The sequence below is a fragment of the Oryctolagus cuniculus genome, chromosome 20, assembly GCF_964237555.1.
Source record: "Oryctolagus cuniculus chromosome 20, mOryCun1.1, whole genome shotgun sequence".
Classification (NCBI taxonomy): Eukaryota; Metazoa; Chordata; class Mammalia; order Lagomorpha; family Leporidae; genus Oryctolagus; species Oryctolagus cuniculus.
Window position 1 is genome coordinate 20,587,287 of NC_091451.1, and position 27,659 is coordinate 20,614,945.

The 27,659-nt window shown below is 58.6% G+C and overlaps 2 protein-coding genes across 4 annotated transcripts in view; one reads left to right on the forward strand and one right to left on the reverse strand.

The window, feature by feature from the left end:
* The first annotated feature begins 26 nt into the window (after positions 1-26).
* On the forward strand, positions 27-27,432 carry ISCA2 (iron-sulfur cluster assembly 2). Of its 3 annotated transcripts, XM_070065269.1 has the most exons (5): positions 27-239; positions 443-545; positions 637-752; positions 24,986-25,123; positions 25,264-27,432. In XM_070065269.1, exons 1-5 carry the CDS (start codon positions 169-171, stop codon positions 25,277-25,279), a joined length of 444 nt encoding a protein of 147 aa, XP_069921370.1. In that variant the 5' UTR covers positions 27-168; the 3' UTR covers positions 25,280-27,432. The 3 variants fall into 3 exon arrangements, with proteins under 3 accessions (XP_069921370.1, XP_051682202.2, XP_002719694.2); XM_051826242.2 differs by lacking the exons at positions 24,986-25,123; positions 25,264-27,432 and adding an exon at positions 24,623-24,861; XM_002719648.5 differs by lacking the exons at positions 24,986-25,123; positions 25,264-27,432 and adding an exon at positions 1,159-1,664.
* The window catches only part of LTBP2 (latent transforming growth factor beta binding protein 2), an 86,000-nt gene continuing 64,314 nt past the window's right edge, over positions 5,974-27,659 (reverse strand). The window contains exons 17-36 of the mRNA XM_008272051.4: positions 27,135-27,263; positions 22,096-22,215; positions 17,662-17,781; positions 16,689-16,811; positions 16,348-16,473; positions 15,922-16,047; positions 15,149-15,271; positions 14,925-15,050; positions 14,437-14,559; positions 13,704-13,835; positions 13,347-13,472; positions 12,779-12,922; positions 11,768-11,959; positions 11,596-11,679; positions 10,193-10,321; positions 9,910-10,047; positions 9,664-9,831; positions 9,176-9,457; positions 8,112-8,261; positions 5,974-7,722 (exon numbers count right to left, since the gene is read on the reverse strand). Of these exons, the coding sequence (XP_008270273.3) occupies positions 7,577-7,722; positions 8,112-8,261; positions 9,176-9,457; positions 9,664-9,831; positions 9,910-10,047; positions 10,193-10,321; positions 11,596-11,679; positions 11,768-11,959; positions 12,779-12,922; positions 13,347-13,472; positions 13,704-13,835; positions 14,437-14,559; positions 14,925-15,050; positions 15,149-15,271; positions 15,922-16,047; positions 16,348-16,473; positions 16,689-16,811; positions 17,662-17,781; positions 22,096-22,215; positions 27,135-27,263 (2,807 nt within the window). The 3' untranslated portion in view covers positions 5,974-7,576. The remainder of the gene's footprint in view (positions 7,723-8,111; positions 8,262-9,175; positions 9,458-9,663; positions 9,832-9,909; positions 10,048-10,192; positions 10,322-11,595; positions 11,680-11,767; positions 11,960-12,778; positions 12,923-13,346; positions 13,473-13,703; positions 13,836-14,436; positions 14,560-14,924; positions 15,051-15,148; positions 15,272-15,921; positions 16,048-16,347; positions 16,474-16,688; positions 16,812-17,661; positions 17,782-22,095; positions 22,216-27,134; positions 27,264-27,659) is intronic.

The following is a 27,659-nucleotide window of genomic DNA, read 5'->3' on the forward strand; positions in this document are numbered from 1 at the left end:
CCATTTCTTAGCCAATCAAACCCCTTCTCCTCCTGCATAGCCCAATAGGCACGCTCGGGGGGCGGGGAATCAGCGAGGCTCCACCCTCCGGCGTATTCTCTCCGCCTCCGAGACCCGGACGAAGGCGGTGATAAAGGCGGTGCGAGGGGCGGGATTCTTGGGGGCAAGATGGCGGCTGCCCGCGTGTTGTCGCTAGCGGCCTCGGCGTTGAAAGCTGTCGCCCGCTGGCCGAGGGGCAGGTACTAAGGCTAGAAGGGCACTTGGGGTGGACGTTAGGTCTGGCGCCTCCGGGGGAAAGGGGAAACTGAGGCCGGAGGGGGAAGCGAGGATGTGGCGTGAAGCCGTGCCGGTGGGGGTCTCGGGGCTTGGCGTGAAGCTGCCTCAGCGGGGGTCGCCAGGCGTCCTTCTGTTCCCGGACTCGTCTTCCTCCCTTGCGCCGCAGGCTCCTGGCGGCCTCTCCGGGACTTCAGGCGCGTCGGGAAGCGTCGTCCTCCGGTCCCGAGGCTGGCGAAGGGCAGATCCGACTCACGGACAGCTGCGTCCAGGTAAGGGGGTCGCCCGCGACGCCGAGCCCGCCCCGCACCTGCCCTCTCCCTCCGCTGGCCGGCGTTTCCGATCCCGGTTCCTGAATTTCAGAGGCTCCTGGAAATCACCGAAGGGTCAGAATTCCTCCGGCTGGAGGTGGAGGGAGGAGGATGCTCCGGATTCCAGTACAAGTTTTCGCTGGACACGGTCATCAACCCCGACGACAGGCAAGGAGAAGGGGACGGGCCCCCAGCGGACGCGCGGGAGGGACAGAGTGTGTCCAGTTTAAGGTGCACTCTGATTCCGAGCGTAAAGGGTTTGCGTTGTTTTTGAAGAGTTCCCTAAGGGTGGTTAGCACCGCCCTTCTCACACAGTGAGGATGCAAGAATTGTTGGTCTTGATTCAGTGTAGCTGATTTATAGTGGGGGAAATGGGCCCGCCCAGGTCCACAGTAGCGTGACAGGCTGGGCTGCATTCCAGGCTTCAGTCCCTGAGCGTTTCCCAGCGTTCCTAAGAAAATCAGCCCCTGTTGGAGGGAGGTGGTGCCTAACGCGATCGGAAAGCCGAGGACTGTGCACCCCTGGGCTGCACCCCTGGGTGAGGCTCCTTCACGGCTTCCTGCTGTCTCTGCAGGGTTTTTGAGCAGGGTGGAGCCAGAGTGGTGGTGGACTCTGATAGCCTGGCCTTCGTGAAAGGGGCCCAGGTGGACTTCAGCCAAGAACTGATCCGGAGCTCGTTTCAAGTGTTGAACAATCCTCAGGCACAGCAGGGCTGTTCCTGTGGGTCATCCTTCTCTGTCAAGCTGTGATGGGACCGTAGGTGGCCCCGAGGCGCGCTGCCGACGGAGGAGCCTGGGTTGGTAGAATTCTGGAGGTAGCCTTCTAATCATGTCCCTCTTCCAGTTTTATTTCCCTCGATGCAGGATCCAAGAGTGTTGTGTTTTGCCACTGTTATTTCAGAATGTGAGCTTTTACTCTTGACTAAATTCCACCCCTGCCCCCCCATCCCCAATACAATAGTGGTTTAATGTATAATGGATAGACTGTCCAAGACTCCATCATTTGGAAGCACTTCTCTGGGCCTCAAAGCTGCTTGTACATATGTGTATAGCTATGTATAAAAACCTCCTTTTAAAGAAAGGCCTCATTTTCGTGTGTTTTGGATTATGGTCCTAGGTTGGGCAGCTTGGACACCAGTTGCTAGGCTAGACAGGGTGAGAAAAGCAAATGAAATGTTCTCTTCCTTCCGAGATGTGCCCCATTCTCCACTTCCCATTTGACAGGAGAGGGCAGGTGCATTTTACTCTGCTCCAGGAGTCAAAACCAAGAGCTCATCACCCAGGACATTTGGACCAACCCTCCACTGATAGCTGAATTATTTGAAAAACTCCTCCCTACTGTATACTCATAAAGACTTGTCAAGGTTCAGCAACTGACTATTTTTAGGATATGCTAATTCACTTATGATGTAAACTGACTCTGGTTTCTACATAGCAGTAAGTGGTTCTTGGTTTGTGTAGATAATAGATACATAGGGACCTTTTTAGACTGGGTTACCAGATGAAATGCAGGATGCTCAGTTAAATTTGAATTTCAAATGAACAAGTAATTTTGGTTAGTATGGGTATGCCTCAGTGCACAAAACATACTAAAGTTATTTATTGTTTATCTGGAATTCTAATTTAATTGGACATCCTCCTTCTCTCTCTCTCTATACATATACATATACATATACATATATATATATTTAAAAGACTTATTTATTTGAGAGGTATAGTTACAGAGAGAAGGAGAGACAGAAAGAAAGGTCTTCCATCCGCTGGTTCATGCCTCAGATGGCTGCAATGGCCAGAGCTGAGGAGCCAGGAGCTTCTTCCAGGTCTCCCACGTGGATACAGGGGCCCAAAGACTTGGGCCATCTTCTGCTGCTTTCACAGGCCATAGCAGAGAGCTGGATCAGAAGAGGAGTAGCCAGAATTTGAACCAGTGCCCATATGAGATTTCCATGCCATAGGCAGAGGGTTAGCCCACTACGTCACAGCACCGGCCCCATCCTATATGTGTGTGTGTGTATATATATATATATATATATTTTTTTTTTTTTTTTTGACAGGCAGAGTGGACAGTGAGAGAGAGAGACAGAGAGAAAGGTCTTCCTTTGCCGTTGGTTCACCCTCCAATGGCCGGTGCGCTGTGGCTGGCCCACCGCGCTGATCCGATGGCAGGAGCCAAGTGCTTCTCCTGGTCTCCCATGGGGTGCATGGCCCAAGCACTTGGGCCATCCTCCACTGCACTCCTGGGCCACAGCAGAGAGCTGGCCTGGAAGAGGGGCAACCGGGACAGAATCCGGCGCCCCGACCGGGACTAGAACCCGGTGTACCAGTGCCGCAAGGTGGAGGATTAGCCTAGTGAGCCGCGGCGCCGGCCCCTATATATTTTTTTAAAATATTTTCATTAGAGCAACAAAGAGAGTGAACTTCCATCCACTGGTTCACTCCCCAAATGCCTGCAACAACCAGGGCTGGGCCAAACCAGAGCCAAATACCCCAAACTCCATTCAGGTGCTCCACATGCATGGCAGGGCCCAGGTACTTGAGCCATCGTCTGCTTCTGCTGCATCCCAGTATTCATTAGCAGGAAGCTGGAATGAAGTGGAAATGCAAGGACTTTAATTGGGATGTGTGTGTCCTAAGCTGTAGTTGAACTCACTGCCATAATGCTGGCCTCTAGCATTCTGTATTTTTCTTTTAAAGATTTATGTATGTATTTGAAAGGCAGCGTTACAGAGAGAGAGAGAGAGAGAGAGAAGTCTTCCCTCTACTGGTTCACTCCCCAAATGTTTGCACTGGCTGAAGCTGGGCTGATCTGAAGCCAGGAGCCAGGAGCTGCTTCCTAGTCTCCCACCCAGGTGCAGCAGCCCAAGTACTTGGGCCACCTTCTACTGCTTTCCCAGGCCATAGCAGAGAGCTGGATCGGAAGTGGAGCAGCCAGGACTTGAACTGGTGCCCATATGGGATGCCGGCACTGCAGGCGGCGGCTTTATCCGCTACGCCACAGTGCCGGCCCCCATCCTGTATTGTTGCTATATCAGGCAACCCTACTTCAGGGTCACTGAAAGAAAAGCTTTTAAACCGTAAGTTTTGGTGAATTTTATTTTTGTTTGAATATTCATGCTGATTCATTCCCCAAATGCCCACAACAGCTAGCGCTGGATCAGGCTGAAGCCGGGAACCTGGAACTCAGTCTGGGTCTTACACAGGAATGGCAGGAGCTCTGGTCCTTGTGACATACATCATCAGGAAGCCAGATCAGAAGCAGAGCCAGGACTCAGACCAGGCACTCTGACACAGGGTGAATTTTAAAGTACTTGGCTAGATGTGATACTTAAATAGGCTTCCCAGCTTGAAATGATAAAATTGCAGCGTGGGGCCAAGAGCTGTGTGGCCAAGCAGCTGAAAAATAGTCCACCACCACCAGTGACTTACTAATTTCAATGCTGGGGAAACCACCACCGGGTTGATTCTGGAAGAATTATTGGTTAATCTTTTGCTCTGGTACCTAGAAGTTTAACACAGCAAAAACTTGAATTACTGGACTAGATTGAGATTCAGGTCATTTAGTAAGACAGTTTACAAAACAAACAAACAAACAAAAAACAGGAAATAGAGTTTAAAAACAGAGTATTCGAGACAGAAACTTAGGCACTTTCATTACAAGTGTGGGAATACATGGGACTTTCAGAAGAAAACCTGCTGTGGTTAGAGGGGAAAGCAGGACCTCGGGGACCAGGAGCATGGTGGCACGCGATGCCGGTGTCGCAGCGGAGACTGACCTGCCCTGCCAGACGCCTGCACCCTTCTCGTTACTTTCAAGAGAAGTTGTCACAGTCCAATTTGTTGCAGAATTGCCTTTAACTTTTTTTTTTAAAGATTTATTTATTTTACTTGAAAGGCAAAATTACAGAGAGGCAGAGAGAGAGAGAGAAGCCTTCCATCCGTTGGTTCACTCCCCAGTTGGCCGCAACAGCCGGAGCTGCGCCGACCCAAAGCTAGCAGCCTAGAACTTCTTCCAGGTCTCCCACTCGGGTGCAGGGGCCCAAGGACCTGGACCATCTTCTACTGCTTTCCCAGGGTATAACAGAGAGCTGGATCAGAAGTGGAGCAGCCGGGACTAGAACCGGCGCCCACATGGGATGCCGGCACTGCAGGCAACAGCTCTATCCGCTATGCCGCAGTGCCAGCCCCCCCATAGGATTGCTTTTTTAAAATCCCTATTTTCCATTCTTCACAAAAATGCCACAGGGCTGTTTATGGAAGTTTGACTTAAGAAATTTTGGAATAATTATCACTTGGCCTTAATTGTAAATTATATTGAAACAAATATATAAATATAGAGGGGAAAGCATTTAAGCAGTCTGGCAAGTAGCCGTGTTTTTGAAATACTTTATTTTTTTTTGAATAGGTAATATATATGGTACACATTTAAAAAACAAACAAACAAAACAGGGATACAGTGAAATCTGCAAATCCTGTACCTAGCCACCCTATTAACCCTTCCTCAAAACCACCACTGCTCCTAGGAATTTATGCGACAGGTAAAATCCCATGGATAGAATGTGAAATAACACACACACACACAAGAATATGCACTACCGCCTTTATGATAGCAAAAGACAGGAAAAATGGGAACCGGCTCGGGACTGTTGACACAAATTCCCGTTACCCATCAGTGGAGTGTAGGCAGCAGTGGCGCAGAACGAGGCAGGGCATGGTGTGTAAGCACAGAGTGACCCGTGGTGTTTGCGGTCGGAAGTGTGTGTGGACGCGTGTGGTTTCTGGAGAGACAGGAAGGGGAGGGGAGGGTTTTGTGGGGTGTCGGTGACAGGAAGGTGAGGGTAGAGGGTTTTGTGGGCGTCAGTGGGAACACGCTTGAGGGCACAGCGTCAGCGGGTGCGTCTGGGGACGGGTGAGAAGTCCTCTGAGCGCTGGGCGTGGGCGGAGCAGCAGGGGGGAGGCAGCAGCTGTCCACTTCTGCCCCTCTCTTGAGACAAGTACACAGTGACATGTTGCACACTGTGACACTCGAACCCCTCCCTCCCTCCCTCCCTCTCTCCCGTGGTCTATTTTGGATAGTTTTCTTAAGGAGGCATTGAAAGTCACTCTTCTTTTAAGGCTTAATGGCCATGAAGTGTTTCTAATCTCTCACTATTAGAATTGATGCTGTAATAAGTAACCTACATGTTACGTCACAGTTGATGAGAATATATCTGAAGGTCAAGATTCCTAGAAGGATTACCGAATGAAGAGTAGTGTGTTCACGGTTCTCCGGCGCCCTCCTCAGAGGTGCAGTTTCTCATGCCCGCTGAGGTGGGTGCCTGTTTTCCTGGATGCTGCCGTCCAGGAATCTCCACAAACTAATCTCACAATTAAAAAAGATGATCTCAGTGTGGTTTCATGTTGCATGTGTTTTATTAGGAATGAAATAGTAGTTAATGTGTTTAAGAGCCATTTATTTTTGTCTACTGAGAACATTTCAACAGAGATAACGACCTAGAGCAAATTATTCAAGGCTTCTGGGCCTTGGTTGCCTCACCTGTACACTGGGAATGAGAACAGTAGGATTGTTGCATAAGTGAGGGAATTTCTGTACAGCACTCGGCATAGTGCACGGCGCACGGCAGGCGTTCAATAAGTTATTATCTGATGGCTGATGATCAGAGCAGCAGGCAGGACAGGACACATTAGGAGAGAGTGGCAGTCGTCTCTTTGTCCCCAGTCACACAGGCCTCGTCCATCTACTTTGCGAGTCATCAGAGGGATGTCGTGGGAGCTTCCCGGCTTGCAACAGCAGAGATCCCTCCCTGGTGGAACCCATCACAGGCCATCGGCAGGCAGGGCCAGCACAGGGCGGGCCAGCCTCGTCTCTAACACTGAGACGTAGCCAACGTAGTACATACAAGAGAGGTGGCCTAACATAAAGTGAACACGAGACCAGGAGAGCCCAGCTGTGCGCTTGTTTATTCCACCGTGGTTCTGAGCTCCCGGCTAGCCCAGGCGGGAGTGGTCTCCGCTTGTGAATGGAGAGGGACACCAGCCAGCCACGTTCCGAGGGGACAAACAGCGCTGGAAATGTGGCTTCCCCCGAACCCAGCCGTGCCAGAAAATAGACCTTTTTATTGTCAGCACATCAAGCCGGCGTTCACGGAGGGAGAGCCCGGAAGACTTGTTTCCTGTGGGAGGCAGTGTGTGTGTGATAGCGGTCTTTGGAGATGGGTACCGGCTTGCAGTAGCCCTGGCTGCTGGCGCACGTGGGCTGTTCCTGCGTGGATTTTGAATGTCTACCTGAAGTGACCGAGTCTCTTCAGGCCTGTACGAAGTCCTGGCTCTCCGTTTCTCGTCTCCTCCCCTCACCTCGCACAGCTTCCTCAGGCTCTTGCTCTTCATCTGCGTCCCTTAGGCTCAGCAAGCTGATACCAAGTGTCTTGGGATGCGGGGCTCCTCTGTCTCTCTCTGCGACAGAACCAGCTACAGGATGGAGAGGTGGCAGGGCCTCGCCCAGACTGGCTGAGTGGTGGTGATGGTCCTTGGGCGGCGGCATTGGAGTCGGCCCTCAGACGTCCCCAAACCCTTCTTGTCCTGTTGATTCTGAAGGACCGTCCCACGGCAGCTGTGGGACCACCCATGTGGTACCCGGATCATGGCTGGGCGGAGATGTCTACAGCGTGAGGCCACAGGTCCTTGCACTTCTGCACAACTTGCAGTGGATGCAGGCCATCCTTTGGTGAGCATCCCGGAACAGGGCCAGGACAGTGGTGCTCGGGCCGCGTGGCCAGTGGCTGAAGCTGAAGTGGTGTTTGAGCCAAGCAGGGCACGGCGGCAGCAGGGAGGCAGTGATGGAAGCACGCAGCCAGAGCCCAGGCTGGGAGAGAAGAAAGCTGGCGAGCCTGGCTGGGAGATGGGCTGCTGGGCCCTGGCCTGACATCACGGTGTCGTCCCAGCTGGGAAAGCTTCCTCGGGGCCCCGACCTGTAGCTGCCCACACGGGCCCTCACTGCTACTCCTTGGCAGCGCAGTGTGGGGGGCCTGCCTCAGCCACGTAACCTGGGGAGCAGTGGCAGCGGTAGGAGCCCTCTGTGTTCTCGCAGTGGCCGTGGCCGCAGAGCGCAGCAGGCCCGTTCAGGTCGTCACACTCATTCACGTCTACGAGGAAGGGAAGGAGAGTGCTGGAGTGATGGGCCCCGCCCCTCTGGTCACTGAGCCCTTGGCTGTGCCCTGCAGTGGACTCCTAGGTGGGACAGCCAGACCTAGGAGTCCAGCTGACATCACTGCCCCAAACCAAGTACATAAGGACGGAAAGCAGGGGCAGCGAGCTCTAGGGCGCCGTGACTGTGCTGTCCGGCCCCTGTCCTGGTTCTGTGTAGGAACCTCCTGTCCAAGCCCAGCATTAGCATCCTCTTTCATGGCTTTACCTGCTGTTGTGAAGCCGGGAAGCCCCACTAGGGGGCAGCAGTGGCTTTCCCAGCCGTCCTAGGTTGAGTCATCTCCCTGGGCAGTGGGCCAGGGGGACAAGTCCATGCACCCAAGCTTACCCACGCAGGCCATGTGCGCCGCGTCCAGCTGGAAGCCCTCGAAGCAGTCGCAGGTGTAGCCTTCCCGAACGCGCACACAGCGGCCGTTCTCACAGCCGTTCAGGATGCCGCACTCCTCAGCCTGAAGCCCTTCGAAGCCCGCCTGGGGCTCTGGGGCGAGGGGGGAGACAGGAGAAAGGGAGCTGTGCACCTCTGGCCACGCACGCAGACTCTGATCACTCCCAGCGCTGGAACCTTCCCCGCCAACGCCAGGGCCTGCTGCAGAGAACTCAGGGGGTGGGATGGGTCACCTTGGGTCATTTCAGGGGGGAGCAGGCTGCGCCCTCAGTGAGGGTACCAGGCAGGTGGGGAGTCCCTGTCACAGTGCCAGGCTCCTGGCCGGTTCAGTGTTTCTCTGTAGTGGCTGCACTGAGTGGTGATGGGGAGTTTTGTTTGAATCTGCATTGTTTTTTGGGGGGAGACTTGGACAGCAGAGGGGCCTCCCCCAACACTAAGCCAAACTTGTACCAGATGTGCCTGACCCTCTTTCTGGGCACCTCCCACCCCTCACGGCAGTGCTAGGGTGGCTGCGCCATGCCCCCTGCCCTGGGGCCAGCCAGACTTCCTCCTGAGAACCCAGGGCCTGAGTGCTGGGATTGTCCCCGTCACAGTCCCCAGGGGCCTCTAACAGGACTGGAGAGCCTCGCTCCCCAGGGTGGGCTGCAGGCTGGAGTGCGGGTTTCTCTGGAGCGGGCGGGTTATTCTGCATCCTCTGAGTGGTGCTGGAGAGAAGACCAGACCAGGCCAGACTGGACGCGCCTCCTCTCCTCCTCGCCTCCCAGGGGAAGCTCCTGAAGCTGGGACAGCACCTGGCCTCTTAGTGTCCCTGTGCTAGTTCACCCCAGGGAGCTGTCAGTGTGTGATGCAGGCGTCTGGAGCAGGGACACCTGGCAAGGTGCGTCTTTCCCCTCCCTGCCCCCCTCCCCCCCGCTGGCAGGGTGACTGGCAGGGGGTGGAGGGTGAGGGGGGAGATGGAAGGGAACAGCTTCAGCCCACTTCCTCCCCACCTTTGCACCAACACAGACCTGACTGGCTGGCCACGTAGCGGGGCTGGAGCTCTGAGGGCTGCAGCGGAGCCTCCAGGACTGGGGTGCGGTCTCCTGGCTGGCTGGCCGCGTTGGGGAAGCGGGGCTCGGGGATGGCGTCCTCGAGGCCCAGGTAGTTGTAGAAGGGGGCTGTGTCTGGGCCATAGAGGCCGTAGTGCAGGTCGTCGAGGCCAGGGCCATACTCATAGCCCGGCCGGAAGTGGACCCCAGCCTCCCGCTCCGCCTCGATCCGGGCCACGTTGCATAGCTGAGCATAGACCTCTGTCAAGGAGGAGGAGACGGGCCGGGCTGCAGCTCCTGCTCCCAGAAGCCTGGTGGCCGACTCCCCTGGGCAAGAGGGGACATGCGGGTTCCGGGGGGCGGGCCCTTCCCTCCCCCACCCTTTGTTCCCAAACAGGGGTGGAAAGCAGGGGTTCTGCTCTGGCTGCCCTACTCCTCCCTTCCCAGTTGGGGCGCTCCCCCCCAACCGGAGCTCCTGGGGGGGCACAGAGCGCACTGCCGGCTCCAGGCCTCGCCGTCCTGGCAGCAGCACTCTGTGTAGGTGGTGTGGCGGCCGCGCAGGGGCTGGCTGCACACGTCGTTGGTGACTTTGTTCCAGCAGATGTCCATGTGGATGTCGTGGTCCAGGAGGCCCTCTGTGGGCACAGAGCACAGAGGCGCATGAGCCCCCAGCCCAGGCCTGTGCCCACCGCCCGCCACCCCAGCTGGCTCACCCAGGCCACCCGTGCTGTTCACGCAGCGCTGCCCGCTCAGGTCCAGGGTGAGGGGTGGGCTGCAGAAGCAGTGGAAGGAGCCTTCCGTGTTCACACACTCGCCATCCTCGCAGGCTACGTCCCCACACTCGTCGTGATCTGGGTGGGGCATGGGGGGCAGGAGGTGTGGGTCCGGCTCAGGCTCAGGGTAGGGGGTTATCCTGGCACCGACCATGAAGACAGGCTCAGCCTGGAGGCCCCTCACCAGGGGCAAGGGGTGGGGGGAGGTGGCATGGGTCCTCACCCTGGCACTTCCTGCGGGAGGCGTCATAGTGGTAGCCAGGGTCACACAGGCAGATGTAGCCGGGCACCGTGTTGAGGCAGCGGCCGTTGGGGCAGAGGGCGGACCCGAACATCACACACTCGTTGGCATCTGTGGAGGCAGCGCTGGGGTGAGGGCTGCCGGGAAGCGCTGGGAGGCAGGAGCTGGGATCCCAGATCTGCCTCTGACTGGTTAGGGACCTTGCCTCTGTCTACCCGAAAATGCTGATGAGACGACTTAACCTCTCACAGTCGACAGGAGCATTACAAATGGTAAGACATTCGTGTAAGTGCCTGAAATAGTGCCTGGCCCTCAGTGGCACTGGAGGGAGGCCACTTTGGGTTGCTGTGTCCCTCTCAAGGCTGGCTTCGGGCCTGGGCTACTGAGGGGCTTGGTACCTGACCCCTGCGGGCGTATGGGCTCTGCCTTCCTAAGCAGGGGCTGGAGGTGGGGGCTGGGCAGAACGTCGTGGTTTGTTCTTGAAGGTAGGCCTTGGGGGAGCAGAAGATGGAGGTGAGCATCTCGGGTCTGGGCTTCTGGTTAAAGCTCCGCAGCAGGGGCTGGCAGTGTCGTGTGCTGTGCTAAGCTGTGGCCTGTGATGCCAGCATGCCATATGGGCACCGGTTCGAGTCCTGGCTGCTCCACTTTTTTTAAAAAATTTTTTTTATTTTTTTATTTTTTGACAAGCAGAGTGGACAGTGAGAGAGAGACAGAGAGAAAGGTCTTCCTTTGCCGTTGGTTCACCCTCCAATGGCCACTGCAGCTGGCACGCTGTGGCCGGCGCACCGCGCTGATCCGATGGCAGGAGCAGGTACTTCTCCTGGTCTCCCATGGGGTGCAGGGCCCAAGCACTTGGGCCATCCTCCACTGCACTCCCGGGCCACAGCAGAGAGCTGGCCTGGAAGAGGGGCAACCGGGACAGAATCCGGCGCCCCGACCGGGACTAGAACCCGGTGTGCCGGTGCCGTAAGTGGGAGGATTAGCCTAGTGATTCACGGCGCCGGCCGCTGCTCCACTTCTGATCGAGCTCCCTGCTAATGTGCTGGGACAGCAAAGGAAGATGGCCCAAGTACTTGGGTCCCTGCACCCACATGGGAGACCCAGATGGAGTTCCTGGTTTCTGGCTTTAGCCTGGCTCAGCCCTGGCTATTGCAGCCATTTGGGGGAGTGACAGTGGATCCCTCTTTGTCTGTCTGTCTGTTTCTCTCTCTGTCACTTTGCCTTTCAAATAAACAAACGCATCTTTAAACAGAAATCGGTAACTAAAATCTCCAAGAAGTGACATGGGGGCCCAGGCTGGGTGTGGAAACACCCAGGACCTCCTGGAGGGCCAGGCTGGGCCCACTCAGGCACACGGTGTTTGGGAGGAGTAGGAGGACAGTTACCTGTGTACATGGTCTCCCCAAACGTCCAGGCCTCTTCCACAGGGATGTAGCCTCTCCCACTAGGGCACAGCTTGCTGAAGTCCGCTGTGGAGGGAAGCATCAGAACTCAGAGCCCTTCGCGCCCCTCCCCCTCTCCCGCCTTCTTTGAGCGTCACTGTGGAGCCAGCCTTACCCGAGTCCTCGGACGGGCAGGGGTCACAGGCGTCTCCCCAGCCGGTGCCCTGGGTGCAGCAGCACTCGGCCTGCGTGGTGTTCCGGCCCAGGAGGCTGGAGCAGGCCGGGTGGCCGTCCTGCCCGGAGTAGCACGCCATGCGGATGGGGCCTGCGGGGCGGTGCCCTGTCGGGGCCTCGGGGATGTGCTGACCTGCGTGTGACAGATGCCCTCAGAGGCACGGACTCAGCCTGTGAATTTATTTCTGGAAATGAGCACTTAAGCAAATCGCACTACAGTATACAAAACGTTGCGATAGCCTCAGCAGCCTGGGAGGTGGGCGCTGGAATTACCACAGAGAGCTTCATGACGCCACAGCCACGCAGCTGCACACTAGGGAGCTGGATTTGCACTGAGCTCCTTCGGCCCAGCACCCCGCCTGCCTTCCTGCCCAGTCGTGGGGTCCCTAGCCCGGTGTGTGTGCCATACAGGCTGTCCATCCTCTGACCCATTCTGCCTCATGGACAGCCCAGCACCTCCAGCGCCCTGTTCTAGGGCCCCTCTTCCCCATCAGCGAAGCCAGCTGAGTCCTAGCCCGGCCTGGGTGGCGGCTCTAGGGCAGAGTCAGGGTGGGAGGGGGAGAGTCCAGCTTAGTCCAGGTGGAGCCCTCCCTCAGCTGGGCGACCCGCAGGGCCTGGACGGAGTCAGCATCCCTGCAGAGCTCCATCAGACTTCAGGGACCCCCCCGCCCCGACCCCGAGGCAGCAGCTTCCTGAGGTTTCTCTAGGGTCGTTGGAGCCCCGTAGCCTTCGGAACATTGCCTGGCCTGGAGCAGATGACCCCTCTGTCATGACATGTGGCGATGCTCAGACTCACTGCCCCACCTCACTCCTCCCCTCCCCTGCACCTCTCCACATGGCCCCAGGCCCAGGCCTAGGTGCCCCCATGGCTGGAGGCTGCAGGAGTCGCTGAGCTCTGTGCACCACACAGGCAGATGTAGCTGGGCACCGTGTTGAAGGTTCCAGGCCTCACCTGCAGCCCCCCGCGGGCGGCAGTGCCCCTCCTGGGCGTCGTACTCCTCCAGGTCGCTGGCGCAGAGGCACAGGAAGGAGCCTTCCACATTCTCGCAGAGCGCGGCCCCGCACACGGCCAGCATGAGCTCACACTCGTTCACGTCTGCCAGGCGTGAGGATGGGCTCAGTGGTGGGGGCAGGGTGGCCCAGCCCTGGCCCTGACTCCAGCCCTCGTCCCCCCAAAGGAAACAGGCCAGGTCTTAGGGTGAGAGCAGAAGCGGGGATGAATTAGCGGGAAGAGGGAAGCTGTGCACAGAGGGCCTGCGGAGGAAGAGAGGTGAGGCAGAGGAGGGTCCCAAAAGTGGGACACGAGGAAGGGCTGCCCTGCACATTCCAGACGTCGGCCTCTGGGGAGGGGCCCACCTGCCTTTGTGGGCTTGATCTTTGGCTGGCAGAGTGTAGCCAAGCTGGCTCTTGGCCACTCTGTGGAGACCTGCTGTGGCCCCCATCCAGGGCAGGCAAGAATGGCGGAGCTAAGGCCCCAGCCTGCCCTTGCCCAGACCTAGGGTAGCCCGCAGGCTTCTCACCAATGCAGTCCAAGCCTGAGGGCGAGGTCTCAAAGCCCTGGTCACAGAGGCAGCGGAAGGAGCCGTCGGTGTTGTCACAGAAGCCGTGACTGCCACACAGGGTGTCGTTGGCGCACTCATCTATGTCTGTGGGACAGAGGGTGCATGAGCACCCCATGGCCCTCCCCATTCACTGCCAATGCTTTCTTATGTGGTCTCTCAACACCAAGGCCTGCAAATGCAGCCTCCAAACATCGGGCAAGAGAAACCCCAACACACCTCTTCCATTTGGGCATTAGCTGTGCTGGGTGCAAGTGCACACACTTTGGACAGCTGCACCTGCCATGTGCTCAGGGTGTCCCCAACCCTGCGACTCACCAATGCAGTCTCCGGTCGGGGCCCTGTGGAAGCCGGGCTGGCAGCCCAGGATGCACCGGAAGGAGCCAAGGCTGTTCTCACACTTCCCAGCCTTGCACACTGGCTCTTCGTGCTCATCACACTCATCAATATCTGTCCTCGGAGCATGAGAAGGGACAGAGGTGGCCAGGTCACTGCTCTGCCCCCGGCCGTACAAGGTCATGTCCCACAGCCTCCAGGGTCCAGTGCTGAGCTCCACCCCAGCACACCAGGACCCTGGTACCGTCTGCTGAGCCAGCAGGGGTAGGCATCTAGGAGAACTGTATGCTGCTTAGGAAGCACTGAGCTCCTGGCCTTCTGGAACACTCCTTCCCCTCTCCCCTCCCCCAGCCCCCACAGCCAGTGCATCCACTTCTTTACAGGAGGCCTGCACTGTATTACAGAGAGCCATCTTCCTATCTGCCTGGTTTAAGTTCAAGGGGGTCTATAACTGTCCCAGCAAAAGCCACTGAACGTAGCAGGCTTAGTAAACGTTGGCTACGTCGATTTGGCCTTTACAGCCGGATCATGTGCTCTGCGGACACAATTATGATCGTCTTCATTTTGTCACCCTGAGACCATTCCTGAGTCTGTAGAGGCCCAGCAAATGCACTCGCCCCCGGCTGAGCCATCTGTGGCCAGCACTTGCTTCCCGGTCGCGGGGGGCTGAGGAGCAGGCAGGGGTGCAGGTGCGCACCTCCCCTGGAGCCCTTACCCATGCACTGCCCACTGTCGGGGGAGGGCCGGAAGCCAGGCTCACACAGGCAGCTGAAGGAGCCATCCGTGTTTTCACAGCGCCCTCTCAGACACGGGTCTGCGCCTGCACACTCGTCCACGTCTGGAACACAGACGGCCATCAGCGGCCCCTGCTGTGGGGTCTGGGTATCTTCCTCTGGGCTCTGGGTAGCCCACAGCAGGGCTGGGGAGTGGCTTGGGGTAGGAAAGCCAGAGGCTGGGCTGGAGGGAGGGGCCCTGGAGCTGGGCAGCAAGGGGTGCATGGGGAGCCCCCAGGAAAGATCCTGGGTCCCTTCCTGGCCCGCTTGCTGGCTCCCTCCACACACCCCCACCTCCCACCTTCTCATCCCTAGGTGGGGAGTCAGGGGGGGGTGCATGAGCATACTCCGGGATTGGTATTAACATGAGCTCTAGACACGGCCTCCAGGGCCCCTCCGGCTGGCCACTGGACACGCTCTGGCGTCTCACCCTGGCAGCTGGTGCCTCCCTCAGTGCTGGCAAAGCCAGGCGCACAGAGGCAGAAGAAGGACCCGGGGCTGTTGAGGCACTCGCCGTGGGGCGCACAGTGCTCCTCCTCGCGGCACTCATCCACATCTGCAGGACAGGGCGGGCAGTGGGTGTCCCGGATGTGTGTGTCCTCCCATCCTCGCTGCCCCCGCCCCAACGCCAGCGGGGAGACCTGGGCCGCTCACCCTCACACACGGTGCCATTGGCCAGCTGGAAGCCCTGGGGACACAGGCACTGATAGGAGCCCTCCGTGTTCCTGCACTCGCCTCCTAGGCAGATGCTCTGGGCGTCTTCGCACTCATCCACATCTGCAGGCCACGTGGAGGAGGGAGGCCGCCAATGGCAGCAGCACCCAAGGGCGGGGCCAAGGGCAGGTTTCTCGGGGCCCTGTCACCTGCCCGGGCCCTGGCAGCTCCCCTGCCCCCCGCTGGGCTTCTCCAGCTCTGCCCACACAACACCCAGGACCCTCGGCCTGGGGTGGCCAGGACCCTCTGACCGCATCATGTCTGCAAAGGCTTGGAGTTCAGAGAAGCCAGGGGAAAACAAGTATGAAATAAACCCAGAAACTGACACAGAGACCCTGAGAAGGCGGCAGAAACTCCCTGCTGAAAGTTGGCTACAGATTGCTCGGGACCGGCCAGTGTTCTCCAAAGTAAGGTCCCAACACCCATCCTGGGGAGGAACACTCGGGGCACTTGTCAGACAACAGATTCCCAGGGCCCCTCTGGAGTCTGGTCTCGTAGGGCCAGGACGAGGCCCAGGCAGCTGCCGGAGACCAGGGCCCCTCGGTGATGCGGAGTTCCACGCCCCCACTGCACCCAGACCTGCAGCTACCTTTCTGGTTTCTGTCCTCAGGTCGGGGGTGGGAGGGGGCACTCTGCTCACTCCCTTCTCCAAGAGTGAAGGGCCAGCCCCCTGCATCCCCGCTGTGCGCCCCCTGCCCCTGGGGGGCTTTTACCCTCGCAGGTGCGGCCCAGGGGGCTGGGCTGGTAACCAGCATCGCAGTCCTTGCAGGAGAAGGAGCCCACGGTGTTGGTGCAGACCCCCGTGGGGCACATCCCTGGGAAGGTGCACTCGTCCAGGTCTGGGCAGAGAGAGGGCCATCATTGTCAGTGACCGCGAGGGACCAGCAAGGCCTCGCCGCACTTCTGGGCCCCTGGTGAGGGGCAGCCCCTCTCCCTTTGTGCCCCGTCCCTAGGATGCTGCAGGAGCAGCTCTGCCCTCGGCTTCCCTCTTGGGCATTATGGGTCCTTGGCCTAACCTGGAACCCCTCAGTGTCAGCCCAGAGCTGAGGGCAAACAGAATTCTTGGGGGCGGGTGCAGGTAAGAAGGCCCACACACTCTGTGCCCTGCGCCCAGCCCCAGCCCACCCTCCTCAGGGTACCTTCGCAGGCAGTGCCGTCTTCATTCACCCAGTACCCACTCTCGCACGCCAAGCAGGTGAAGGAGCCCTGGGTATTGAGGCAGAGGCCCGTGGGGCACGAGGCTCGGCTGGCACACTCGTCCACATCTGAAACAGGCCGTCGGGGACAGATGTGCCAGGACAGCCAGCAGCTGTCAGGCGGGCAGGGGCACAGGGGAGGATGGGTCTCGGCAGGGAAGTGTTGGGTCAGCGTGGCTAAGGATGCAGGGTTGGGCACGGACGGGGCTGGGGGCGTGTGCCGAGGGGAAGGGGCCGTAGGCCGGGTTTGTCTGTGCAGGAAGGGGCCTGGGGCGTCTTTGTACCTTGGCAGCCCTTCTCGTCGGAGGTGGCCTCATAGCCCTGCTCACAGGAGCATCTGAAGGAACCTTCCAGGTTGACGCACTTCCCATGGGCACACAGCCCGGGGGTCAGACACTCGTTCACATCTGGGGGGAGAAGCCCAAGCCGGCGGGCTGGCTTAGAGTGTCTCAGGCACAGGCCAGGGAATCAGCATCCACTGTGGAGGCCACGAGGCCAGGCTCCGCAGTCCACCCCAGCGCTCACTTCAGCTCTGTCCCGCATCATGGAGCAATGCCCCCATGTGTTCTAGAAAGGGGGACAGGGTCGCTCAGCCCTGGGGCTGGTTTGGCCAGCTGAGGACACTCGGACTGAGGCGTTCCAGGCCCCTGACCCATCTCAGTGTGGCTCTGAGCCCCGCTGGCCTCCTACCTGCCAACCACCCAGTGCATGTTCCCAGCCCTAACCCAGCTTCAGCAGGTGGGCGGGCAGCGTGACCAGAAGCCAGCAGTGCCGGGGTGGCTGTGGCCGTCTCCGGGGCCTGGGAAACATCTGCCCTCTGCAGAGCCTCAAAGAATCCATTCAAAACTCAGTCCCTCCCAGCATCCTGAAGCCTCTTCCTGTGGGGGCTGAGGGAACACCCCTCCTGCCACTCACACCCAGCCCCCGCTCAGCGCGGGGTGCCATCTAGATGCCGCTGTGACAAGCAGAGGAGCCGAAGCCCCCACGGTCCCAGGACTGCGGAGGGACCGGCTGCTGGCTCTCACCACTGGCTCTCCACCCCACCCCACCCCGCGGGAGCTTGGACTCCGGCTCCAGAGCGGATGTGGCAGAAGAGCCCCCCCACCCCCCAAACTGGCTGACTCAGCGGGCAGAGCCCCAGTTCCCGGAGCACACCCTTCTCATGCCCGATGCCGGATCACGGAGCACAGCTGCTCGCATCTGCCCGCCTCGCCCTCCCCGAGCCCCCTCCCCTGTGCCCTGGCAGGCAGCCCTCACCTACACAGCTCCCGCTCTGGCCCCTGTAGCCCTCCTCACAGGCCAGGCAAGTGTAGGAGCCCGGGGAGTTGACGCATCTCCCGTCGGGGCAGGTGCCAGGATGACGGCACTCGTCAATATCTGCAAAACAACAGCCCTTCCCTCAGCGGCGGTCCCTGGGAACCCCAGCCCATGGGCAGCTCGGCGACCACGCACATCCTTGACCCTGCCCTTGGTTGGGGAGGGACGTGAGTTTCTGCACAGATGAAGAGTAGGAAACAGTGAGAGTCTCCCTGTGTTCCCAACTCCACCTCCCACCCACTGTCCCAGACCAAAGAGATGAACAGAAGAACTTGTGAGAAAGGGAGACACTCCCTGGGTGGGCGCAGGGGGCCGTGGTCACCACCAGCTGTGGGAGGGTGGGAGAGCCGACAGGGATGGGCCTCCACCTCGCCCTGGGTCAGTTCTGGATCCTTTACATGCAGGGACCATTACCAGGATAGGACATGCCTGCTGCAGTGGCCAGTGGGGGCTGCTGCCTGGGGCTCTGATCCCCCCCAGGGGCAGGGAGCAGAGATGGGCTGCTCTGCACAGGAAGTGAGGATGCACGCCAAGCCCAGCCCCGGAGCTCGGTGCAGCCCAAAGGCTTCTCTGGCGGGCAGGGGTCAGACCCTCCTTCCGGCCGAGAGCCATGGAGGTCTCCCCACACCCATGATACAGAGGGATGAGTCTGGGCACCAGCTGGTCAGGCAGGGTCAGAGCACAGCCTGTCTGCAGGGGACTGAGGCCAGCAGAGGTCACTAAAGAGCAGGACGTGGGCAGGAAGTGGAGGTGGCAGGGTCTGCAGAGTCAGGACACATCAAAGCCATCGGTCCTCGGGGACCTGGATCCTCTCAAGCTCCACCCTGAGTGTCCAGAAGAGGGAGCCCCCCCGCCCCTCGGCAGGCGGTGACTCAGGTGGGTGTCTACGGGGAGACGCCCATGACTCTGAGGCAATCTTGGGGACACGTGGACAAGGCTCATCTCTGCAGAGAGCCCAGAGCAGTCCCAGTGGTGCTGTGATGACACCAGGCGGGACTCTCCTAAGGGGTTCTAGGGGCGGGCGTTTGGGGCAGTGGTTAAGATGCGGCTTGGGATGCCTGCATCCCATGTTGGAATGCCCACTTCCTGCTAATGGGCACCCTGGGAGGCAGCAGGTGATGGCCCAAGTTGTTGGGTCCCTGCCACCCACGTGGGAGACCTGGATTGAACCCTTGGCTTTAGGAATTTCAGCCTGGCCCAGCTCTGGCTGTTGTGGGTATTTGGGGGAGTGAATCAGTGGATGGGAGATCTCTATCTGTTTCTGTCTTTCTCTCTGTCTCTCTGCCTTTCAAATAAATAGGATAAAGAAATAAACATTTTTCTAAGGGGTTCCTGAGAGAGAGAATGAGTAGGATCAGGACACCTGCCCCCAGACGAGGGCAGGCTGCACCCTGGCCTGCTGGCCTTGGCTGAGCTCTCTGCACACGTGGGCAAAGGCGTTGGGAATGACAGGCAACTCCTGCTTCAGAGCTATGAGGCTTTGCAGGTGAAAAGAAAGCAGCATAAGTCCTTGCCGAGAAAAACAGAGGCTTTCCCCCTGCTGCAGGGGCCAGGCAGCTCAGGAAGGAGACCAGATGCAGCAGGAGCGGAGGGCTCGAGTGCCCTGTCCCACCCGTGCTGGGCACCTCTCCTGGAGCTGGTGCAGGGAGTGTCCCGTGCTGCATCTCTAGGAGACATGGGTGCTTATTAACACTGGGCAGGAAGTGTTCCAGCCCTCCACACTCTGGGCCACAGCAGGTATCTGCCTCCTGGGCCCTTGTGGTCAGGCAGGGCTGGGAGACTAGTGCTGCCTGATGAGCTGCGAGTGGGCAGGATGTGTGTGATTTGTGGACCAAGCCTGTTAATTGTGTTCCACTCTCCAGACGGCTCCCTCTTCTGTCCAGGGAACTGGCCACATCCCAGAGACTGGCTGTTCCCTCAACCGAGTCCTGGAGGGAGCAGCAGAGCCCCCAGCTGACCCGCGTTGGACATGAGGCCTTGATGAGACCCTAGCCGGGCTAAGGCTGGGCTTGCCTGTTGATGCAGCAGAACCCAGTCCATCCTGGCACCTCTGCGATGGCCACATGTGTGCAGTCTGACAGCAGGTGGGTGCGGGAGGCCAGGAGAGCAGAGCAGCCCCTCAGCTCCACTTGAGCAGGGAAAGGATCCCTGCGTGGCAGTGGATGCGACCCAGTGGTTCCCCAAAGGAGCCAGCTGAAGGCTCTGGATCGCAGCAGCAGATTCCCTGGGATTCTTCCCCAGCCTCCTGGGACCTGCACTGGAGCCAGTCACGGAGCGGAGATTGTTCTGTCTAGTCTAGGGTTTGGATTTCATTTTACGTTAAAAAATTATTTATTTATTATGTGATTCATTTGAAGGGGACATGGGGGAGAGAGAGAGAAAGAGAGAGATCTAGCCACTGTTCACATTCCAAATACCTGCACTGGCTAGGGCTGGGTCAGGTGGAAACCGGAAGTCGGGAACTCTGTCTCCCACATGAGTGGCAGGGATCCAGGGACTTGAGCTGTCTCCCGCCGCCTCCCAGGGTGCATCAGCAGGAAGCTGGCACCCACAGCGGCACCCTGACAGGGCTGTGGGCCTCCTCAGTGGCATCTGAATGGCTAGACCCTCAAGACCACGCCTGGAGTTTGACTTTTAGTCTAATATTATGGCATGTTTTGGCAAGCTTTGGTACTCTGGTTGTCAGGGGCAGGAGGTGTCTGTTATGTCTATGGCTGTAGCTGGCACTCAACCAACATTAGCCGGGCAAGGAGTGGGCCACGGTGCCTACAACCGGACCGTTGGTCCTCTCAGGACAAGGCTGCTGAAGAGAGCCCCCAGGCCCCAGGCAATGGGCTCCCCAGAGGGCAGCAGGACATGGGAGGGTCCTATGTTCTCAGACTGGGTGCAGCTCTGGCATGGGGACCTCTGCCTTCATGGGAGCGTGGGCTGGGGGTGGGGCACAGGGAAGGCCCTGACAGTCTCCAGGGGATCCACCCCTGTCCGTGGGAACCCCGGAGTTCGGGACAACGGAAATGCCATTGAGACTGTGGGCGGGGCCCTGGGCCAGACTGCGCAGCCTTTCACCAGAGACTTTGGGTTGCAGCGGAGAGCGCGGTTTCTGGGTTGGAAACAGAAGAAAGAGGGAGGAAGTGGACTGGCTGGGGGTGCCGGGCTGGGCCTGTGGTTACCGATGGAAACCTGGAGCCCTGCGCCGCCTGCATCATTCTTTCTTTCAGCAGACTCGCGGGGTCCGCCCTGGGCCAGGAACCGGCCTGACCTCTCAGGCGCGGTGTGTGTCGGCAGCCTTTCCTCTGGGATGGGAGGGGACGATCCAGAGAGGGGGTGGGGGCCGGGGGTCCTGCTGGGCCAGGGAAGGGACCCTGGAGACGGGGCGAGCCCCTCATGTATCTCGGTCCTCGCAAGAGCCTCTGAGATGGACCTTATGGTTTCCATTTCCAGACAGGAGACAGGAGCCAGACCCAGGCCTGTCTGCACCGGAGCTGTGCCCTTAACCCAAGTGGTTGGGGTGAATCTGGCATCTTGAATGTTCTGGTGTTTTCTGGGTCCAGTTCCTGCCCTTTTGCTTTTCTGTCTAACACAGCGTGGCTGTGACACTCAGGGGAGCTTGTACAGCCAGCTGGGGCAGTCAGCACCCCCAGTCGCTCTCCCCTCTCCCAGGAAATGTCTCCAGGGAGCTCATGAGGGCCAGGGGCAGGGTTCAGGCTTTGACCACGTGGAAGCCTGAATGTTAAGGCTGAGACCAGGCAAGTTCGGGCTGGGAGAAAGCTGGAGGCTGGTGGAGGTGGCGGTGGTGGGGTGGCAGGGAGGGGTCTGAGCCTCGGCTCGGACTCAGGGCAGGGCTTTTCCCAGACAGAGCCTTGCTTGGTTCTCATTCACTCTCAGCTCAGCCCGACTTAGGAGCACACAGCCTAGCCTTCCTGCAAGCATCCGACACCCCAGGCAGGCAGGTGGCAGAGGTGGAGCCGGTGTGACAGTGGCAAGCTCCAGGCGGGCGGAGGAGAGGGTCTGGGAGGAGACCAGCTAGCAACATCTCAGCCACCCTCTGGCCGGGTGTGGGAGAAGGAGGGAGTTCTGGGATCTCGTTCACGTTCATCCAACCAGCACTGACTGGGAGCTGATGGGCGTCCGTGCCTGGCCAGCTAAGGACATGGCATAGCACATGGTCTAACAAGCTTTAGCGAGGCCAAGACTCTGCCTCTGCCACCCGAGAAGAGGTCCCCAGGAGACAGGGAGATGAAGCTACATGCAGACATGCCGCTGTCCATCAGAGGGGCTCAGCCTCAGGGGCCCGGAGGGGACAGGCTAGGAAGGGAGCTAGTGGTGGGGAGGGTGTGGGGGGGCCAGGCTGCCCGTCTTGCTCCCGCTCCTTACCTTGGCAGTGCCCCTTCCGCACCATGACATAGCCCCGGGCACACTGGCAGTGGTAGGAGCCCTCCGTGTTGGTGCACTGCCCCCCGCTGCACACTCCGGGCTGCGCACATTCGTCCACATCTGCGAACAGACAGAAAAGTCCTGTGTGGCAGCCGGCCCCAGGGTAGGGGTGCAGGGGGGCCTGGGACATCCTTTCCAGAGGTCAAGGGCACTTGTGCAGAGGCCCAGGCAGGGCAGGCTCTTTGTAGAGCTGGGAGGGTCAGAGAAGGCTCTCAGCCAGGGCTGACACTGGTCTGGCACAGGCTTCCTCTAACCCTAACTTACTTTCTCTCGGGGGGCAGCTACATTTGGGTACATGGAGGCCCTTGAAGCTGTCTCTGCCACCTGGCGGGAGGGCTGGTATTGAGGCTGGATGGCAATCCACACAGCACCATCTAGGAGGCCATCAAGGTCCAAGGTCCCCATCATTGGGTCTGCTACGACGGTTGTCTTCAGGACCTTTTTTTTTTTTTTTAAGATTTATTTTATTTGTTTGAAAGGAAGAGTCAGAAAGAGAGAGAGAGAGAGAGAGAGAGATCTTCCATCTGCTGGTTTACTCCCCAAATGGCTATAATGGCTGGGGCCGCACCAGGCTGAAGTCAGGAGCCAGGAGCTTCCTCCGGGTCCCCCACATGGGTGCAGGGGCCCAAGCACTTGCGCCATCTTCTGCTGCTTTCCCAGAAGCATTAGCAGAGAGCTGGATGAGAAGTGGAGCAGCCAAGACTTGAACTGGTGCCCAAACGGGATGCTGGCGTCACAGGCTGCAGCTTACCCTGCCACTCTACAATGCCAGCCCCTTTCCGGGGCCTCCTTAAAGGTTAGGAGTAGAGCAGACAGAGGGAGGCCGCACGCCAGGCAGCTATGGAGCTGCAGAGAGCAGTTTATGTCATTGTCCCAAGGCACACTGGAGCCCCCTGGCGGCTCTACACCCAGCCCTGACCATGACCATGACCTCTGCTTATGCTCCTGGGGTCCCCTGCTTCCCCCACAGCCTGGCTCACAAAGCCTTCACCACTCGGCCCCAGACTTGCTGTAATTGCTCATTTGCCTGTGCTCCTTGGCCTGGCTTTGACCATGGCAGAATCCCCTGGGAGCAGCCTCCAAGCCTTTCTTCCCACAAATGCCTCCACCTGGAGCACCTTTCCTCACCTCGAGGACAGCTGGTTCCTCCTCCCCTTCGAGGACTGGCCCAGTGTACCAACTCTAGGCGTCTAAGGCCACTCCCCAGCCCCTCCCCCTGGTGCCCCCTGTCCCCAGCACTGGTTCAAACGCCTCATGGAGTCCTTGGGAAGATTCCCTGAGATAATCCGGGTGAAAGGCTTGGCTCAGTGCCCACCTGGCCTAAGGTCAGCACGGAAGCAATGTCAGCTGCTGACATGACTCCAGCGCTAAGCCTGCCCTGCAAAGTCCACGCTGCTCAGCCTGGCTCCATGCAGCCTGGCCATGCCTCTCCCACCTCGCTTCTTGCCTCCTGCACACCTCCAGGACCTCCTCAGAGCTTCTGCCTCCTCCCCCGCAGCTGCCTCCTCCTCCACTCTCAGGGAGGCTGACCCCTTCCCTCTGGGCCATCTGCCCTTTCCCAGGCTTCCCTGAGCATAACTGTGGGTTCCCTTGTTTGCTTCTCCCCGCCGAACCTCAGTGTCCTCACCCCGCTACTCCCCGCAGAGCCCCAGCGAGAGCGCATCAGGGACTCCAGCAACAGCGTTTGTTCGTGGACAGTGTTTGCAGCACTTCAGAAGCCTCCAGACAGAGCAGGGTCACCGGCAGAAGGGATGACGTGAGCCTTCCCAGGCCCACACCCCGAGATCCTGACCTGGCAGGGCGGGGTGGGCCCAGGAACCTGCAGTGCAACTACCGTTCAGGCCATCTGGAAACCACTAGGCCTCGTTTGGAAAAGCTCTGACCCCAGTGGAAGGCCAGAGGGAACTCAGGCAGAGCTGTGGTTGTGACCGGTGGGGCCTGGTGCCTGGGAAATGGACTCACTCCATGGGGGAAAAGGAAACGGGAGTGGGAAAAACTGCGCTCTTCACAGCCACGCAAACGTGGGCTCCAGGTGGACTAAAGCATCCCATAAAAGCTCAAACCGTAGCCTCAGGGGAAGGAAGTGCAGGAGAGGGGCTGGCATCGTGGCACAGCAGGTTAAGCTGCCACCTACAACGCTGCCCGGCATCCCACGTGAGTCCTGGCTGCTCCACTTTCCATCCAGCTTCCCGCTAGTGCACCTGGCAAGGCAGTGGGAGACCTGGATGGAGTTCCAAGCTTCTGGCTTCGGCTTGGCCCAACTCTGACCACCACGGCCATTCTGGGGAGCAAATTAGTGAATGGAAGATTCTGTCTCTATAACTGCCTTTCAAACAAATAACCGAATTTTGGAAAAAAAAAAAAAAGTGGGCCAGCATTGTGGCGTAGCGGGTTAAACCACCGTCTGCAGTGCTGGCATCCCACATGGGCACCGGTTCAAGTCTCTGCTGCTTTACTTCTGATGCAGCTCCCTGCTGACGGGCCTGGGAAAGCAGCAGAAGATGGCCCAAGTGTTCGGGCTTCTGTACCCAGGCGGGAGACCCAGAAGAAGCTTCTGACTTTGGATTGGCCCAACTCCATCTGTTGCGGACATTTGGAGAGTGAACCACTGGATGGAAGTTCTCTCTTTCTGTCTCTCCCTCTCTTTCTCTCTGTTACCCTGCCTTTCAAATAAATGAATAAATCTTAAAAAAAAAAAAAAAAAAACAGCATAGGAGATCCTTGTATCCTAAAGGGAGGGGCAGACTCCTTAAATAAAGCCCTCAAACCAGAAGCAGTAAGGCAAAGCCATGAGTTTCAACACATCAAAGTGAGGGATTGCTTTTCTAAGACACCTGGATCAGGTCAACATCCAGAGGACGACCGGGAGAGCTGCAGGACGTGAATCCAGCCACACGTCTAGACTCCACAAGGGAGTCTGCAAGGCAAAGCAGCAACCAAGACTGAAGCAAGAGTCACTCGCCCAAAGGCCAGTGCACGAACTCGCTAGGAAAGTGCCTCTTATTTTAAATATTCAAATAGCTTATATTTAAATATTTAAATGATTTATATTAGTTGTTTCTGTATGTACTAATTTATGGCTTGTTACGGTTTGTATTAATTATACAGATCAGCGAATTCATAAAGAAGATAGACAATAAATAAAGTCACCGAAAATATCACTCTGGGATGGCAACGTTCAGAAAGTGCACAGGCTCCTGGATGAGAACGCGCGAGCAGCAGCCAAGGCCCACTGGGAGAGGCACTCACAGCCGACCTCAAGCCCCACCTCCTCTGCCCCAGCTGGCGGGGCTGGCCAAGACATCTGGACGCCAGGCTGGCACAGGGCAGAACCCTTGTCTGGCCAGTGCTGGTGACACTGATCCCTACGGCGGCCACTGCTTGCCCTGGGCTGGCTCCCTGGGCAGGGTCTACATGCAGGCTGCTGGAGCCTGCAGAAGCCGCCTGCTCCCTGCTTCTTTCCGGGCCCCCTTGGCCCGCTCCTGCCCGAGTCACTTCCCTGAAGGCCAGCGGATCGCGTCACTGCCCTGCTGCTTAGAGACCCCTCTTGCCCGCGGGACGGCGCCCAGGCACTGCAGCCTGGCACTCGAAACTTCCGAACTGGCCCCAGCTCCTCTGCAACCTCCACGGCCCCTGTGCTCCGGGCACACCGACCTCGTCACAGGCCTCTCCAGAAATGACCCCCTCTTACCTGGACCCCCCGTTCCTACCTACACTCCACCGTGGCGTCCAGCCCGGCGTATGGTTGGCAGCCAACCATGCCTGGGAGTTGGAATCACTTGGACGCTGTTTCCAGCTCAGCCGTGACTAGGCGTGAGGTCCCTGGTGTTTCAATTCGCCTCTCTGAGCCTCAGTTTGCTAAACTATAAAATGGGGACAAAGATTTCTACTGCAGGGGTTGGGGTGATGAGCTTCTCACAGGACAGGGCCGGCACCTCCGTACTCGTTAAATGGAAATTAATATTATTCTGCCCCAGCTCAAGCAGCCCCTGCGGGAAACCTTCCGGAATCCTCTGCTACGGAACCAGCTGCTTCCCCGTCTGGATCCTGCAGTGCCCACGTTCCCACCTCCTTGGGCTCAGCGTCCTCAGGGCTCTCAGCTCGGCGCCTGGCCCACATGTGCTCGCGCTGGAGTGCTCCCTTCTTCCACCAGATTGGGTGCTGTCTTCTCTGCCCCTCCCCTTCCCCCATGATCAAATCAGAGGCCCTGGATGGCAGACCAGGTCTTTGAGGGGCTTAGAACCGAGGTGACCTTGGCAATGAGGGGTGGGGCACCCAGCTTCCTGGGAGTGACCCTGGGGCTGCCCTGGCCAGAACCAGCAGTGTGAGCCCTAAGAGGGGGCAGCAGTGCTCTCAAGGTCAAGGTGAAGGATGTCCTGCTGGGGTGAATCCAAAGGCTCTGCTTGCAGAGTGCTGCGTTATGTTCTGTGTGAACTCAGTCACAGAAATGTACGTGGAATGTTCTGGTCACGACGGGGCTTGCAGTGCACCTGAGCTCACCAAGCGTCCCCTAGCAGAGGGCCAGGCCTTCCCAGGGAAGCTTGGAGCCGTGCGGGTGTCTCCAAGCCGCTGGGATCCGTGCCCCTCTCTCCAAAGCACAGATGGGTCATGGGTCACCCGCCCTCCCTGAGATGGAAGCAGCTCCTTGTCACTCTGAGTGCAGAGACCTGGTTTTGGTCCCCGTCTCCAGCCTGTCCCCTGCCCCTCTCCCGCTCTTGGCTCAGAATTCCTTAGGTCCTTTAGCAAATATCGCTGCTTGGCGGACTCCTGTCCCTCCTGCACATCTGGGTGCAGGATCAGCTTCCTCCCTGGCCCAGGCAGAGTCTGGCCTCTCTTCCCCCAGCTCCCACACTCCCCACACTGCAGTGTGGTGGCAAGGGACTGCGAATGCCTCAGGCCTCTTCCACCCCAGGAGATGTGGGCCCAGCCAAGACGCTTTGTCCTGTCCTTATCCCGGGGCCAGGGTGGGCACAGCTTACCTTGACACTGCTGTGGTGCGCCCTCGGTGGCCAGCGTGTAGCCGGGGTAGCAGAAGCAGCTGTAGGAGCCCACGCTGTTGACACAGCGCCCTCTTCCTGCACACGGGTCCCTCAGACACTCGTTGTCATCTGACCAGAGCGGGGTGGAAGCGAGGTTAGGGCGACCAGCAGTGGAGTCTGGGGTGACGGCTAGGACCTCGTCCCTGCCCCTGTCCCCTTCCCCAGGGGCCTGCTGACCACCTGCTCTCCTCGGAGACCATGGTGGATGTGTCTCCCCTATATAAAGCTACTGGGAATGGGGAATGATGTCCACTCTCAAATTATCTTGGCCCCAAACCTTCCCCAGCGAAGGCCCTAGTGGAGGCTTTTACAACTGGGGCAGATGTAGGTCCACTCTGCAGGTAGCAAAATGTCCAGTTTGAGGAGTGGGTGGAGGGCTGCCAGATGCTGGTGGGGTACACTGGGGTTCACCCCCACTCTCCTAAGTCCTGGAGACTCATGGGATGAGGCTCACAGAGGCAGGTC